Below are 16644 nucleotides of genomic sequence, written 5' to 3' on the forward strand. Positions count from 1 at the left end.
CTTCAGCAACTGTTGGAGTTGTCAAATGAGTGAAACCAGGTCTGCTGGAAGCTGTTTCTGATGAATGAGTGGATAGTTTAAGCTTTGGCTTATATCTGTGTTAGGGTGATTTGGGATGTAATGGTAGATAGTTCAGAAGACAGGTTAGCCCCCATGAGGGTCTAACTACACACAGAAATAACAGGATAAGGTAGCATGAGATAAGCGTGATATTGATGGGCAAAGAAGGACAGACTAGTAGCCACTAGTACTTGGCAGGCAAATATCAAGTTATCACTGAGTAGCAAGTGTATCATATGTCCACATTATATTTTACCTTGTAGTAACTTATTTGTGTGTTCTTGTTCTCTTAAGGTGTTTACAGTATGGTATGGGGAATTCAGCTGCTTTAGTCCTGACTTTCTGTTCAGTTCCTGTGCCAGAGATACTGTTACTTTTCAATGTTGGGGAAGGCAGACCTGAACCTCTATATATAGGCACGGTAGCTGGTTCAGTTATGTATGAGTTTAACCATGCCTTGGTTGAAGGCTTCAGCAAAGTGAGCAGGCTTTGCGCTGAAGCAGCACACGTTTCCTTCTGATAGTTTTGCTGTTAGGGAAAGGTAAGATTGGGGTGGAGGGGGCGGAGAGAAGAAGGGAAACAGTAATATAATTAGCTGAAGTTTTGTATTTCAGAACCAACCATTGGAAGTTTCTTTAAGGTCCCCTGTATATAATTTCAATTCTGTATAAGTTATATCAAGTTTCCTGTAGCTTTTCTTCCTCTGAGAATTATCTTTTTCTTGACTGAAGATGTGACTCGTAAATTGTGTTCAGCTGAGAGAGCGCTTGCTGGAAATTTTATACAAGATTCATTACCTGATATGGAAAGATTTGTCTAGTATTTGCAGGCAAATCATGATCAAGTAGGTATTGATATCAGCTGTGTTGGAAGTTGATCTGCGCGCAGTCCATCATCTCTGTTAATTTAAAATTTGTAAATACTGGACTTCTGTGTTTTATAAACTCAGAATTAATGAAAATATGGAAAAAGAATCTTTTTCAGGAAGGTTTCGTGCTTTCAAACTAAACTAAGATTTGTTACAAATTCTGAGTTAGGTAATTTATATATATACAGAACTATTTAAAATACAGCATCAGAAGTCTCTTTCCTATCAATACATAAAGATAAGTCATAAAACCTTATGCTGTTGTGTGTTCGGAGTTATAACTCTTCAATGTATTACTTGTATTTGGTTTTCTAGTGTATTGTAAAGATGCAGGTTTGAGAAACTGAGTTGAATTCTCCTCTAGCATAGGTTAAAACTTTGAGTGATTCAGTAAAAGTTGTAGGCCTTGTCTTTTTATTTATGATGCACGTGCCTGAGACATGGCACAAAGTACATTGAGTTTGTTGGACAAAAAGTTAAAAAAATCTGTAAAGATTTTTTTTTTTTTTTTTTTAAGAAAGAAGAAGCTGAAAAAGCCCTTGAGAAATACTGAACTCTTTCCCTCGGTGCATCATAGGGGAAAGGAAGTTTACTTCCTCCCTTCCTCCAATATAACACTGCATGATGGTGATGCAGCTGATTACTTTGCTGTTGAATTGGAGGAAATACTGTTACGTAAAAACTCACAGAATAAGGATTTCTTATTTATCTAACAAGTACTTTTTCATCTTGGTTTGATGTTGGAAGGGAGAGAGCTATCAGCTGCTTTGTCATTTGACAAAACTGTTGGAGTAAGAGAAATCATGGCAAAAATTACAGAATCACAGCATGGTTGAGGTGGGAAGAGGCCTCTCGAGGTCATCTGGTCCAATCCCCCTGCTCAAGCAGGGCCACCTACAGCTGGTTGCCCAAGACCTTGTCTAGACAGCTTTTAAATATCTCCAAGTATGGAGACTCCACCACCCCTCTGGGCAACCTGTGCCAGTGCTTGGTCACCATCACAGTAAAAAAGTGTTTCCTGATGTACAGAGGGAACCTCCTGTGTTTCACTTTGTGCCCACTGCCTCTGGTCCTGTCACTGGATACCACTGAGAAGAGCCTGGCTCCGTCCTCTTTGCACCTTCACTTCATATATTTATGTACATTCATGAGATCCTCCCTGAGCCTGCTCTTCTCCAAGCTGAACAGCCCCAGCTCTCTCATCCTCTCCTCATAGGAGAGATGCTTCGGTTTCTAGTTGCTAGGGGTTTTTTGGGTTGTTTTTTGGTTTTTTTTTTAATGTTTTTTAAATTCTTTTTATAGAATCCATGTGCACACATTGTTAAAACTTAACTGGAAAACTTACTGCTGTCTTGAGATAACTGTAGAAATCGGGGAAAGGGGAACACACGAGAATTGAAATATGAAGAAAACTGAGACAATACAATGCTTGAGAATTAAGATGGGTATTGACGATTCACTTTAGTAGTCCCTCAGCAAAGACAGCAATTTAAGGACTAGACTGATATGTTTTTGCTTGATGTCAGAGAGTATAACCGAAAGCTGGGCTACTGTGGAGAATGGAAAAATTCTCGTAATGGAAGTTAATTGATACACTTTGGGAAATGCAGTGCTGCAACATTGAGCATATGGAGTTAATTTGATGCTGTTGATGCTTTCTGATTTCTGCTGAAGCCAGCTGGGGTCTTGAGCTGGAAGAAGTACCTCTGTGCCATGATTCTCCCTTAGCTTTTTTGTTTTGGGAAGCTCTGGTAGCTCAAGCACACTGCAGCACATATGTAGGGAGCCACGCTGGGTTTGCTGCTCTCCCCAAGGTCATATGCCCCTGGCCGTCAGCGTTCACTGCAGCAACATTCAAATGGCTTTGTGCAGGGCTGGGTTAATTCTTTCAGACTCAACTACTTTGGATGCTGCCTGAGACCGTCTATGCAGTAAGCCCCCCCGCAAAAGCAGTATGTTAGTGGTATGGCGCTCTCTGAGATCAGCTCACGTGCATCTGTATCTCAACCCAATTCAGTGAGCGTGTGTTATTTCTGTGCTAGGGTGCAAGATCTATCTATTTTCTACTTGTAATTTCATCTTTCTCATGAGCTTCTGCTGTGTGCCTGTCGTGGGAATGAGGGTTATAGCTTTTTTCTGCAATGTATCTGCAAAATATTTGTTGGTGATTGGTTATTTTTTCCCTGCTGTTCTTGGTGAGCAAGCATAGGTTATTTTTCTCCAAGTAGCTTTTGGGTTTTTACCCTCATAAAATTTCTATGACTTTTCATAGCTTGTTAGTAATATGAAGCAGGTAAATGTATTGATCATCTGTTTTCAATCTCGTTTGGATTGCCCATCATGGCTAGTATTATCTGATCATCTTGAATGCCTGTTCTAAGTAATTTGTAAGTGGATTGCTCTGACAGCTTGAAAGTTAATTTTATTCTAATAGCTTTACTTAACTTAGTTTTCTTTTCATTTGATGATGGTCTGAGGACTTCTTTTCAGAACATACCAACTTTGAAAATTCAGCAGGTCTCATTGAGTAAGAACACTTGCAGTTGCAAAACAAGATTGATAGGTGCTTACAATTTAGTGCCATCTCAGAGTTACCATAGACATGTGGAATGTGTTGATCTGGTAAAATTTACTCTACAAGTTCAAATTGGTCTAAAAAATTGATACATAAGTCTGTTTCTACCATAAAGGTTTTATGCCAGATCAGATATCTGCTGCCATGGATCAAGTTTGCTTTGCTGGCTGATCCAGCATTGGTAAGCTTGGAACAAGTTGAAACATATCAGAAGTTCTAAAAGCAGCAGCCATTTAAGACTTCTTAAAGTAATATTGCTCCAGAGTTATCTTGTGAAATTTGGTAAGGCTTAAAGAAATTTGCAGTATCATTTATGAGGAATTAAATAGTTTATTTAATTTATTCATATGTATTGCACAACATATCTATTTCAGTTGCTACATAATGCAGCCACAAATACAAACTGTGAATTGATGATCACTTTTTAAAGTGTTAATGATGTCTGATCCTTTGATTTAATGTAGAAAGGACTCTATTAAAGCTATTCAGGTTTTTACATTATTCCACATCTTCTGTGAATGCCACCCCTCTTGCCAGTTCGTTTATTCACATACACATATGTGCAGTTCAGTAATACAGGGCTTAAGCATGTGCAAGTAAATACAAGAGGAAGATTTTTCTTTCTCCCAGATAGTCTCTGTCCCCAGTTTCCTGGGCTTCTGCTGTTTTGTGCCTGTGATATTGTAAATATATAACTTTTTACACTTTCATTTCCTTAGGACTGAACTTCAACAGTTCTTTTATTGTACTTGTAGCACAGGGAAAAAAGGAAAAAAGTGGCAGACCTGAGTAGTTCCTAAAGAAGCTTCTCAGTCGGGATCTGTTATCAGAGTACTTGCTGGTTTGCCTGCCTCTTTGAACTTAAAAATTAGGTTGGATGTCCTAAATGTAAAGATAAGCTGTACCCTATAAAATATGTTGTACTGTTGACTTTTCCAGACGTATATGAAATTTTTTCCAACCTGTGATTCGCAGACCCCTTAGAGTTTCATCTTTGATCTCCTTATGACATAATTTTCTTTTGGATGGAAAATTTTCCACCAGAGGTTCCTACATGCGAGAAGTGTTGTATGTGTATATTGGGAGGAGGAAGAGCTTAACCCATAACAATAGCGTAACTCATCAGGAAAAACTTCTGTATATTTTCTGAAGTTACATAGAACTACGTCCCTCGTTATCTTAAAGCTTGTCTTAGTAATAGTCCATGGGTTGTAGGTTGAAAAATGTTGCAGTAGGGGTCTTTTAGCTTTTCACTTTTAATAGATCTGAAAGAGTATCTCAAAATTAGAAAATTTTGCTTGAATTCTCGCACATACAGCTGTAATTACATGGTTTTCTGACATTTATAATCACTAGCTACTTTCATGGTATGGTAGTTCATAACATTTGGAGTCTAATCTACTGCTATATATTAAGGTGTAGAATGTCGGTTGAATTATCATGGTTTTTTTAATTCATAAGAAAATTAAACCTTAGCAGTTCTTTATTTTAATAATTTTGTTATACAAAACAGATTTTCAATGATCAGTGGAAGAATGAAGTACAACTTACTTCTACTGCTGCTGAGAATTGCATCCTGGAGTCCTGTTGGTTTGGTTGTTTGTTGTTGTTTTTTTTTTTCCTTTTCTAGAAATAGCCATCGAGATGATGATGCTAAGGAATAATTTTTGATGGCCTCAGTCATTCACTTATGTAACTTTAAATGTCTATTTTTATTCAGGAGAAGCTAGAAGGCATTAACTTGAGATGGTTTGTAAGTGGAGTTGTACCTGGGACTGAACTGAGAGGCCTTGTTAAGGTTTGTCCCTAGTGAAATCCTATGTAGTGAAAAATTTAATTTAAGCGAAGAGAGTGTATTATTATCAAATAAAATTACTTCTGGTGGATCAAGTTTCTTGTGTGATACTTCTGACACCAATATTAACACATTTTAAGTAAAAAAGAAAAAAAAAAAAAAGGGGAAGGGGTGGGGAAGGAAGTCTGTGCTTCTGGAACAGCTTCCAGAGCTTCTGGAGCTCTGCTTGGATAAATATTCAGAATTCTCTATATACCAGTAGCATGAACAATGTTCCATAACATTTCTTTCCAAGCCTGTGGTATGTTGCATGTTCCTGTTTGGTAAGGCTATAGTAAATGGCAAGTAGAACTGTATTAAACGATCAGGTATAATGTCTTCAGAGAGTGGTCTTTGTTTTCCTTTTTGAATGCAAAATAGTGGGGTTTTCTTGCTTCTCCAAAGAGTGATGTGTGAGGATGGATTCCTGAAGGGTCTAGATGATGGTTCTGTTAATAGCATGATAGGCCTAAATTATTATTCAGACTAATGGACTTCGGACTTATACAACCTTTCTTGGAGATAGTAACTTCCTATGATATGTGAGCTGTCTGCCTACAGCTGTTTCTTCCTACATATAGCCATGTAATTCATGTAAAGCCTGGCTTAAACTGGGAAAGATTTTGTCCTAGTATGTGGAATATCCAGTGGCAAGCTGCTCTGATCTCGGTTGGGAAGGATTCACTTTGCACTGCATCTTGTTCCATATGGATGCTAATCAAAACAAAATTTCCAGTAGCCAGTTATTTTAATTTATTTTAATTTTTTTTTTCTCGAGCCTTTCTTTCAAGAAGTAGTATCGCTTGGTTTGTCTGTGTTTGTAGCAAATTGACAATGTTATGCTTATGTAAAGATTATTTAATAATGTATTTTTGTAGAAGACTGAAACTTATTTCTGCTTAATTCATGTACTGTGAAACTGGCTAATATGATCCCTCTTGGTGTCCCTTTAGGTAAGCTGGAAAAAAAAGAAACTGTTTCTACCATCAGAGTGAATGAAACTTAACCTCTTTAATATTACGTACGTCAGTGGAAGGGGATGTATCACTTGTTTTGAGATTTTTTTACGTTTTCCTCCGTATATAGTTATACTCAGCTTTCAGTGAAAGAGCTGAATGTGACTAGGGAACAGAAGCTGTCAGCAGAAATCTGTGTGTTGTACAGGTGACAGTTCTGGGAATAAGAAAGGAATTAAAATTCCTTTCCGCTGGAATGAAGCAGTATCTTAAAAGATTAATAGGCAAGACGTTGTGGTGAACCTGATTTTTAACTTCACAAATGAAATTAGAAACATTGCATTTTTCAACAAATGGATTAAAAAACTTCTTAGCTTTGAGTATCAAATATGAATCTTGGCTTTCTCATTTTGTTACTCCTTTTCCAGTGGTGGAGGTAAGAGACAAGAACTATACACAGGCTCTCCTTTACTATCGCAGTCAACCTCCTGGCTATTTCGCTACTATGAGCTATGAAAAGCCTAAGGTTATTTCACTTGTTTTCTATGCACCTGTGGCAATCTCTTGTTCCATATTGCAGTGATATGCTTTCTGGAGTTGTTTATACCTGCTTGTCAAAACTGTTCTTGTTTTGTTGTGTTACCATTTCTGACACATTAAACTGACAGCAATTATTTTTTCACTATTCACTAGGAAAGCTTTTAGCAAAAAGGAATTGCTGATTAAAAAGAAAAGTGTTTTAATTCAGAATACTAGAGAAAGAAATGTAAAATCCATGCACAGAAGGCTGTTGATAAGATTGTGTATATTATGACAGCAAAATGGCTTCCCACTGCTGTGTCACATTGGGTTTTTTTTCCAGAAAAGAAACAGAATTCAGCCAAATTGTACTTCTCCTTTTCGGTGGTTTTCCCCCTGCAAGGTTCTGCTTTGATTATTCTTTGCCAAATAACTTAAACCTAAGATTTTTATTTTTTATTAAAAAAATAAAGTGAAGAAATATACATTGTTTTCCTAAAAAAAAATTGATTTTTTTTTTTTATTCTCCTTTCTTTTCTCCTTTCAGTTCAGAAAGTAGTTCTCTTTTCTGAATGCTTTAGTTGAAATACTTCCACTCAGTGTGCTGGAGTACAACTGTTTGTACTTCAGAAAAATGGAAATGTTTCGCATTCCTCAGGTGAGCTACGTGGCTGAGCACAGCCCGTCCCTTGCCGATTCCCCTTTTTCAAACAGCGCTGCTCATTTTCCTGGCGAATGAGGCTGTTGCGTTGCCAGCAGGGAGGCACCATTTTCACCCTCTGATCCTTTGGTGAGCAGGTACATCCTTTACGGAATTGTAAAATCTGAGGTTATATGATGTTATCCTGTAATTTTCTGGATGATGGCATTAGTCTTAGGAGACAGACCTCTGCTGAGGACTGCCTACGAAGGCAGTGGTAAGGAGTGAGGCAACAGGTACAGTTACCCCCATGGTGATGTTTTATGTAGGTGAAGCGATGGGGCAGGCCTGCCGCTGCTCAGCTTTGGGCAGTCTTCAGCACAGCCCTGCCAGGCAGCGTGTGTGTGCCATGCCTCTACTGTTGATGATATGTCTGGCAGACTTGCCAGCCCTCACCTTCCTCGGCAATATTTTCAGTTAACTGTCTCGTTTAGCTTTCTCTTCTCACCTTGTTATCCCATGGCTGATACCTTAGCAGACTCTGTCAGAAATCCCTTTTTGCTGTTTAAACCTATGTTCCTGTGCAGTGCTTGGCGCTGTTCCTTGAGAAGCCTCAATATGTTGTGCAATAATGGCTCCAAAACTCATCTTGCCTAGTCCCAGCAGGGCAAGATCCAGGCCACTAGCGCTGCTGTGGCATTGATAGAAGCAGCAGGTCCCTCCGCTGCTGGCTCTCCCTTCAGCCTTGGCTCCACAGCAGCTGTGCCTCGGGGCAGAGACTGTGGTGTAGCCAAGGCAGGCAAGGGCCATGTGGCACTCCAGGCTTTGCAGTATGAGGGCAAGGGGGTGGAGCTGCCATTTGACCCTCACCCAGCCTGGCTGTGGTGGAAGCCCATCTTTCCAGGCGGGGAGCAGAAACAGGTAGCTGCACCGGCACTGAAGGCAGAGGGAGCAGCTCCATCATCGCTTCCTTTCCTTCTGCTGGGAACGCCTGCTTCAGTGGGAGCTGTGGCAGTGCAACAGTGTCTGTGACTGGGCTTTCCCCGTAGCTGGGGCTTGGCAGCGTTAACCTTGGCACTGATGATTCATTGATGCCTGTGGAGCCAGTTTGGTCAGGAGATGTCTCAGCTGAAGTGCTTCAGCACTGGTAGCCTCTTAACAGCAGGAACCAATTCTGTAGCCACACCACATATTTTCAAGGCAGTATCCTATAGCCAAGTAGTGGTAGAAGTCTTGGTACATTATTTGAGCTAACCCTTCTGTTTGAGTTGCATTATGGGAGCTATAATTTCCCAACTTGAGTTCTGCAATATGTATCATCTAGTGGGACACTCAGTTGAGAAGATACTGTTCAGCCTGTGTGTGTATACAGTTGTCTCTGTTACTGTTTAATTTCCTTCAGCATTTATTTGGATAGCTGTACACAGTTCTCCATGTAGATTCAGGTTCCATCAATGTGATACATAAAGACAGTTTTCATTTTAAATGTTATCTTCAGATTGAACACTGTGGCCATAACGACTTCTAGCACCAAAATTGGTTTAGTACTGACAGCATGCTTGGGGGATGATGACAACTGGGGCAGGTACTTTTGTAATGGGAAGGAGGATCAGCATTAATGGGAGAGACAAATAATGGTAGCAGGAAACAGGCCATGAGGCTGGTGTTCCTCTGCACATCTTTGTTTGGTTTAATCAATCTGAATCTAGATATTTGTGTCTCTTCGTAATGCCAACCTGTATGTAAGAGTGTGTTGGATGTTTGCTGTTATCATGAACATTGTAATGATAAGGAGAAATCTAAATGGTAAATGTACAAGTTTCAACCTTACAAATTGCTGCTCTGCATGTAGATGTGGTGTTTAAGGCAGTTTCTGGGTGTTAAAGTCGTATAAACCCTTGGTTTTATTTAGTTTCTGTAAGGGCCATTAAGGTTGTAAAACTGGTTGATATTCACTGGTTAGGAATTGTGAATTGTTGGATTTACAGCTGCTGGTATGATCTTAAATGGCTTCTGTTGTATACATCCCATGCTTTTTTCTAGACACCTGTTTTTTTCAAGAAGTTTCTGGCTGTTTTGGCAAATAAGTTTGTGGTTTATGGCTGGATTTGTTTTATCATATGTGGGGGGAGAGCCTTTGCCTCTAAAGCATGCCAATAGTCATATGAAAAAGATTTTGTTTCTTATGGCTTTGGATGCTTCACTAATTATGATGTGGTTGACTTTACCTGAAAATTTGAGCATTGTTTCTCTGATTTTTACCTGCTTCATATGAGAAATAGAAAATTGATTTGTGAACATGGCAAGACTGCAGGAGGAAACAGAGTTGTATTTCTGCTTTTGCCATAGCGATCCTATGTATGAGACTGGGTCACTTTTCTTAAATATCAGCTTTTTGTTGAGATCTCTATTTGAATGTTGTCTGTTTCTTTAACTTGAGTCTTGAATTTGATTTCAAAAATGGATCTTGCAGCTCCCAATGAAATAAATTGGAGCAGTACTTACTGAACAAGGTATTAGGTGTTTTGAAAAGTCAGCTGTGAAGACTTCCATGCTGTGCGTGCAAAGTTTACGTTTACTTTTTAACTTAACCACTCTAAATGTGGTTCCCCATATATAAAATCTGGTTTGTTTTCACAATGGTCCATTTTGCAAAGATGCTGTAAAAAGAAGAGTTTGTACTATGCTGCTAAGTGCTATAGAACAGCCTAGAGAGAATTATTAAATCGGATTAATGTCTGGAAAAAATGCAACAGATAAGACCAGAACCTGCAAATGAACAGTAAGTTTTAAAACTAAATACTGAATAGAGACTTGTTGAGCAGCAACAGTCTGTTTCATTGCCTGGATGACAAAGCATAGTCATGGGGAAAAAATTGTGGTTAAATATAAACTGTATGCTGTCATATACTTTATGTCCATAAAGCAGACAAGTTAAGGTTGCCAGGCACTTTAGTTTTGGTACTGTATAACTCGGCTGGAGTTGGCAAATTTAGTATTCTCTATAGCTTTTCAGGTGAGTGTAGATGCTTTAATCAGTCTCAATACAGGTGTTCTTATTTCCATCTAGTGCTGGCCTGTATGTAGAGAGGGTGTCACAAGACCTTAAGGGACAACTTAGGCTCAAATGTACAAAAAAGGAAACTCATTAATAGATTTTTTTTTTTTCACATAATGCGGAATTGAGGGGGGGATTTAAATACTTTGTGATGTTAGTCATGACAGAATTTGACTGACAAGTGATGAAATTGCTTCTATTTCCACTGACAGTTACGAGGTTTTTTGACAGCCCTATGGAATTTGTTCTTTGTTAATGTGACAACAGCTCTAAAGTAATTAAAATTATTTCTGAAATGCTACATAGAAGTTGATTTCAAAAGAAGGGGAAAGATACTAAGTTACTTAATATAATTTTGCATGTTCAATTGTGTTAGGAACGTGTTCTATTTATTTTGGGTTCTGTCACCAAGTAATTTCTTTGCGCATTTTTCTAATAAAATGGTGAATGTGTGCTTCAACAGACTTGAAATTATCTAAATTGGATTTCCTTTGATTCCCTCCACCCCCAAATGAAAAATCTCAAGGTCAGACCAAAACCTTATGCTGGTTACTGAATTTCTTGAATTTTTTTTTTATTAACAATTTAATTCTAGAGTGTGACTATTATACCTGCAATAGCATGAACTGTACTTGCTTTGCTTTGGTTTTGCTGGATAATGCATTCCTTAGTAAATGTTGTATTAAGTGGGTATGTACTGAAGTTAATAGCTAGATCAGGAGATAGGTAGAAAAGTATTTGGTCATGTTAACATCTCTTAAAATATTAAAAAAGGGAAAAGGAAGTAGCGTATTTGGAGCAGTTACAGGTTTCTGCAAAATGGGAACATCACTACTTGAAACTTGTTGCAGAACAGTTTGGTTTCTTGTGAGTGCTCACCTGCAAGTCCAAGCAAAGGTCCCTGGCCCTCGTGGAAAAGGGGAAGTGCTACACTGCCCTGCTCCTCAGCTGCTGTGAGCAGGGTAGAAATGCCGCCTTTTCAGGGGAGCAAGGGTGAATTTCTTACAGTGTTCACTGTTCACTGAACTTGCTGTAATGTTGTTTGGTTTTTTTTTTTTTAAATTTACAGACATATTCTTTACTTAGAGACAGACTTTTACAAAATGCAGTAAAATTTCAATCTTGAAGAACACTTACTTAACTTTTGATTTGTAGTTTCTGAAATGAGAAGATGTTTTGACTTTCTCTGTCAAAGCCAGTCAACTCTTCAGGATTTTTTTCTGATATCCTTTTTTTTTTTTTTTTTTTTTCCTCCCCCCCCTTAAGATCGTGCTGGAAGCATCAGTACTCTTGATTCCTTAGATTTTGCAAGATACTCTGATGATGGCAATAGGGAAACGGATGAAAGAGTAGCAGGTAAGTTTTTTGTATGATTTAGGAATCATAGAATGCTAACTTTACCATTTGACTTGTTGTTTCTAGCATAAGTATATTTAAATGAACGTTCCTGAAGATGACAAGACTTCACTGTGGTGATTTAGCTAATTACTTAATGATATAATCATGTTTCAGACACTTCTATAATTACTGTAAATATTCAGGCAGGTGTACTTCTGTATGATTCCAGATGTCACCGTGGTAGAAGCAAGCAGTATACTTGAAAATTGTGCCCACTTTTTGACAATAGAACATTATCTTGCTGTTGCCTACTGACTACTGTTTAGCTGAAGTACATGCTAAGATAGTATATGTAGGAGTCTGTGACTACTACATGGGTGATAGCTGTCTGATGTAAAGATCTATAGCAAGTCATATCTTAAATATAGTTTACGTGTAGATCAAACAAGCATTACCAAACCCAGAGTAAATTTGGGATTTTCTCAGTTCCATAAATCTTCTTCGCTACAGGTCTTAATTGTAGTGCTTTTCTCTCGCATTTGATTTCTTGATTGTATAAGATTGTTTCGAAGAAGTGACAGGGAGTTTTGCCTCTTGCAGTTGTTCTGAACTTAGGAGCCTGTGGTATTTTTAATTTCAGGATTTATGATTATCTCACCAAAAGCAGAGACTGCTTTTCTCTTATATTTGAAATTATTATATCATCTTTTGCATGTGAGCCATGTTTCTCTAATCCAGGCTTTTTTCTAAGTTCAGATATTAAGTTATTCACTATAGAGAAACTCATAAAAGCTCTCTAGAAACTGCTACAGAACTCTGTTTACTTCTGGTCAGTTCATACTGTTTAATATCACGAGCACATGAAGGTTGTCCATGCAGTGACCTTTGTTCACATAGTTTAGCTTTATGAAACCTGAAATGATGCAAGCTGCTGTTTCTCTGTTCCACACTATTGTCTCTGCTCTGAACCACCAGGCTTCATCCTAGCAGAAACACCTTCACGTTCTTAGGCAAAGTCTGGTGAAACATAGTTCTATAAAGGATCTTGATTCTGAAATTTCCTCTCTCAGTCAGTCTGAAATGGCAATCAGTATTGACCCAGAGAGAAGAAACAAGTGTTGGGAAAATCTCATTTTTCTTACCCAGCCAGTGTTTCTGAGGTAAAGGACTGGATTAACTTCATGAACATGAAGCAAATTCAGGTATTTTGGTGCTCTGGTCTGGAACTTACTGTTCTTCGATTTATATGGAAACTCCCAGGTTCTTATTACTATCTAATTACTGTCTTTTTCAATATACGTAGTCAGTTTCAAGGAGGCAATAGTTGTAAATACACAGCTAATCTTCTGAACAAAGTGTGTTTAAGGAACCCAAGTATTTCTGAATTGTGTCTTGGAATACAAGGAAGAAAAAAGCAGATTCCATATATTTTAATTTTTTCATCTTCTTGGTAGATTTTTCCTGTTTCTAGTCAATATTTCTTGGCAATAGTATTACTGAGAGAGCTAGTTTGATCGTTACTTGAAGCTGTCTTTAATAACTGAATTGGATTACAGATGCTTACAGAAAGTAAAGACCAGTCAGAATTGACATCCAGTAGAACCATTAATCTGGCGGAACATTAATGACAAAATATTGATTACTTCCAGTATGAAATGAATATATCCTAAAATCAAATATTAAATATAATTAAATACATCCTAAAATATATAAAGAGGTTTTTGAAGATTACAGTATATTAATTGACCACTGTCATATGTAATAGACAAACAAATTATATGGCAGGATATTTTCATTACATTTCTGTGTTCCTTTAGAGAGGTTTTTTGAAGAGTTGTTAAAAAGTGACGTAAGAACTTGAACAAAGCAAGACCAGATGTTATTTCTGGATGTTTGTAAAGACTCAGAGTTTTCCAAAATATCCTATTTCTACTTAAAATTCTGGTTCAATTATAATTGCTTAAAGTCTTTTGCCTCAGTTCTGTTTAAAACCATCTACCTGAGCAATAAACTTCAGGAAACTGAGAAGTGTTTAATTTGCACATAAAAAAATTTTCAGTAGAGGTTTCAAAAACTTTTCATATCCAGTTCCTTCTTTGAACAAACTCTGGCTTACAAATTCTGCTTTTGAAGTAGTTCTTGGCTGCAAATGTGCTTTGAAACATAACTGGAAGTCCATCCTGCTTATGTCTTCTCATATTCTTTCTTCTCAGCAAAGAGCTTTGATGCTTAGGAGATAAAATTGTAATCTGTTGTGAAAGCTTGAGGCCATGATCTGATAGTCATATTTTTCTTTTGATAGTTCTCAGAGTGAGGTTTGAATGGTTTCTTTTTGTAAATGCCTTTCTCATGCTGTTATCTTTGTTTTTTACTGTTTGGCCAGAACCCATGATTTCCATATCAATTCCCTAGTCAAATGTCAAATGAAGGGTAGGAAATAAATGCACATCAGTCACTAACTGGTCCCGAGTCAGAAGGACTTTAAAACTGAAGTTATAACACATCCAGTTACAAATACTTTTATGCCATGGCAATGTTAGAAAGCACCAAATCAAAAAATGTGCATGTATACCATCCGAAGCCATCATATTTCTGTTTTGCCATTATGGGTGGTGTTAGACGTAGGTGCCATATTTTTTTATTTTGCCAATCCAAAAATTCCTGGAAATAACTAAAAGAACTCTTGTTTGAAATGGATTTCGGTATTTCAAATCTGTTAGCCCAGTTCATTCCATCTGGCGTTAGAATCAAAATTTGGCCTAGAAGCAAACGTTTTGAAGAGTTGGTGTGAACTTGTTGCTTGGGAAATCTGATCGAAGGAAGCTCCTCCAAATACTAATTTTCGTAAAACAACCAGAGAATGGAAAACCTGTTCCATTCCTGTGGAATAAGAGTATGCCTAACTTGAAGTCAAATACCCACAGCATTTGGTGTAAATAGGTCATCTGACATTCAGTCTAAGGAACTGAAGCTTCTGCCACATCTTAAATCGACCATGTGCACAAGTATGTTTGTGATGAAAAACCCCTACTTTCCATAATTCAAAATATTTAGTATTGCTAACCTTTGACATCTACTCTCCTGAGAATCTGATAATTTTAAAAACAGAATGCTGTATTTTCAATGATAATAAAATAAATTCTTGTAATCAAACTCCCTTTCAATCATTTGTGTTCTCAAATCTCCCTGCATTAGCATTGATTTCTGGCTAGACTAATGTATCTCTGATTAGCAGAATAAGATACTGTCCCTGTAAGGATTTGAAGGGAAGAGGCAAGTTCAAAAACCACTTGATTATTTTTAAGGATTTCATTTATCTCGCCTTAGGTTCGCAGTTTCTGCTTTTTATAGAGCCTTTTGTTGATGTTTTTTAATAAGTACTATTTCTTGTGTGCAATCCAAGTCAGAGGAGAATCTTCAAAACAAACAAACAAAACAAAAACAAAACACAAGAGGATCTGTAATACAACACTTACTTGCTAAAATGGTGTGTTCAATTTGTTCATCCTGGAAGTGGGTCTGGTTTTGACTTCCCATTTCCTGTCTTAAGTCCTGTTAAGCAGTTGTATGCCTCCTTAATTTCCTTCCAGGTCGATAGTCTCCGAGGGTTGAACCTGAAGACGAATCTGCTGTAGTTCAGGTCTTCTCTGTAGCTGGCCCTGTCTCATTAACTTAAAAGCATTAATGAGGCTAACGAGTCAAGTGTTATCATTCTAATAGTGGGAAGCCAACAAGTTCTCTGTTAGCTTGCTCATGAACTCTCATGTTGATCATCATTTTTGTAGCTTGATAGTCATCTCTCGTGCTGTAGTACAACTTTCCGTTTCAGGTCTGTTTGTGTTACATCTTGAAGTGTTTCACGCTGACTGTAAATACGGTTACTTCTTTTCTTCTTAGGACTTGTGTCAGGGAAGTGGGAATTACGAAATCTCAGGTCTTGAAGTATATTGTGATAGTGGCTTCATTGCTAATTATAGAGAATTTAAATTTCTTCTGATTGACTCAAAACGTATGCACAAATCCATCAAATGTAATGGGATGTCATACGTGTTCTAGAGGGCATAATTCAGGACATCTAGAGTTCTCCATTTACTTTACAAGGAGGAAGAACTCAAAATGACAGTTAAGAAACAAACAACAACAAAACTTGTAACAGTATGTCTAAATTTGGGGAAAGCTAGGTAAGCACAGGGGCCCTTGGTACTTCAGAGGAGAACTGCTTTTAAAAGAAAACGCTAGAATTCCATATAGTGGCTTCATAACATAAAACTACCTTTCTACTGTTGTCTGAAGTACTTCATACTGAAATATGCAAAAGTCTGACAAGATAATTCCTATGTAAAATGTAAGATTCTAGTATAATTGGAAAAAATACTGCTTATACAAAAGCAAGTACTGAAAATTTTTAGAAGTACTGTTTATTCCTTCAACTTTTTGGCCTTGGCCCAACAAGACTGGTGTTGATGTAGATCTCAACTTGTTCAATATCCCAAATCACAGGTTTTTTCTTTATAGCTAACTTCTCAATCTATGGTTCAATAACTTATAAAGTTATTAACAAGTGTGGGTGAATAGAATAAGATCCTTGAGAAAGCTTCATTTTTAGATTTCAAAGCTGAGCAGACAAGCTACCCACTGCTGATAGGCACTTCTCTCTTAAGGTGTATTAGATTAGCTGCATGAAAACTGAAACATTTAAAAATCACTAATCTGAAAATCTTGGTCTAATGCTTAGTTGCTTGCTTGAAAGATTCAGCTCTTACTTAAGTCTAAGTAATTTTTTTTCAGAATGGTAG

General features: G+C 37.6%; 1 protein-coding gene across 8 annotated transcripts in view; it reads left to right on the plus strand.

Moving 5' to 3' along the window:
* The window catches only part of RELCH (RAB11 binding and LisH domain, coiled-coil and HEAT repeat containing), an 84103-nt gene that overhangs the window by 5652 nt on the left and 61807 nt on the right, over positions 1-16644 (plus strand). For all 8 annotated transcript variants that reach the window (XR_015705634.1, XM_087761590.1, XM_087761577.1 and 5 more), the window contains exon 2: positions 11777-11866. Coding sequence is in view for 7 of the 8 variants with exons in the window: in XM_087761590.1 (XP_087617716.1) it covers positions 11777-11866 (90 nt within the window). In the remaining variant the exon portion in view is untranslated. The remainder of the gene's footprint in view (positions 1-11776; positions 11867-16644) is intronic.

Source organism: Nipponia nippon, unplaced genomic scaffold, assembly GCF_047370975.1.
Source record: "Nipponia nippon isolate SJK-2023a ecotype South Korea unplaced genomic scaffold, ASM4737097v1 scaffold_1, whole genome shotgun sequence".
Taxonomy (NCBI): domain Eukaryota; kingdom Metazoa; phylum Chordata; class Aves; order Pelecaniformes; family Threskiornithidae; genus Nipponia; species Nipponia nippon.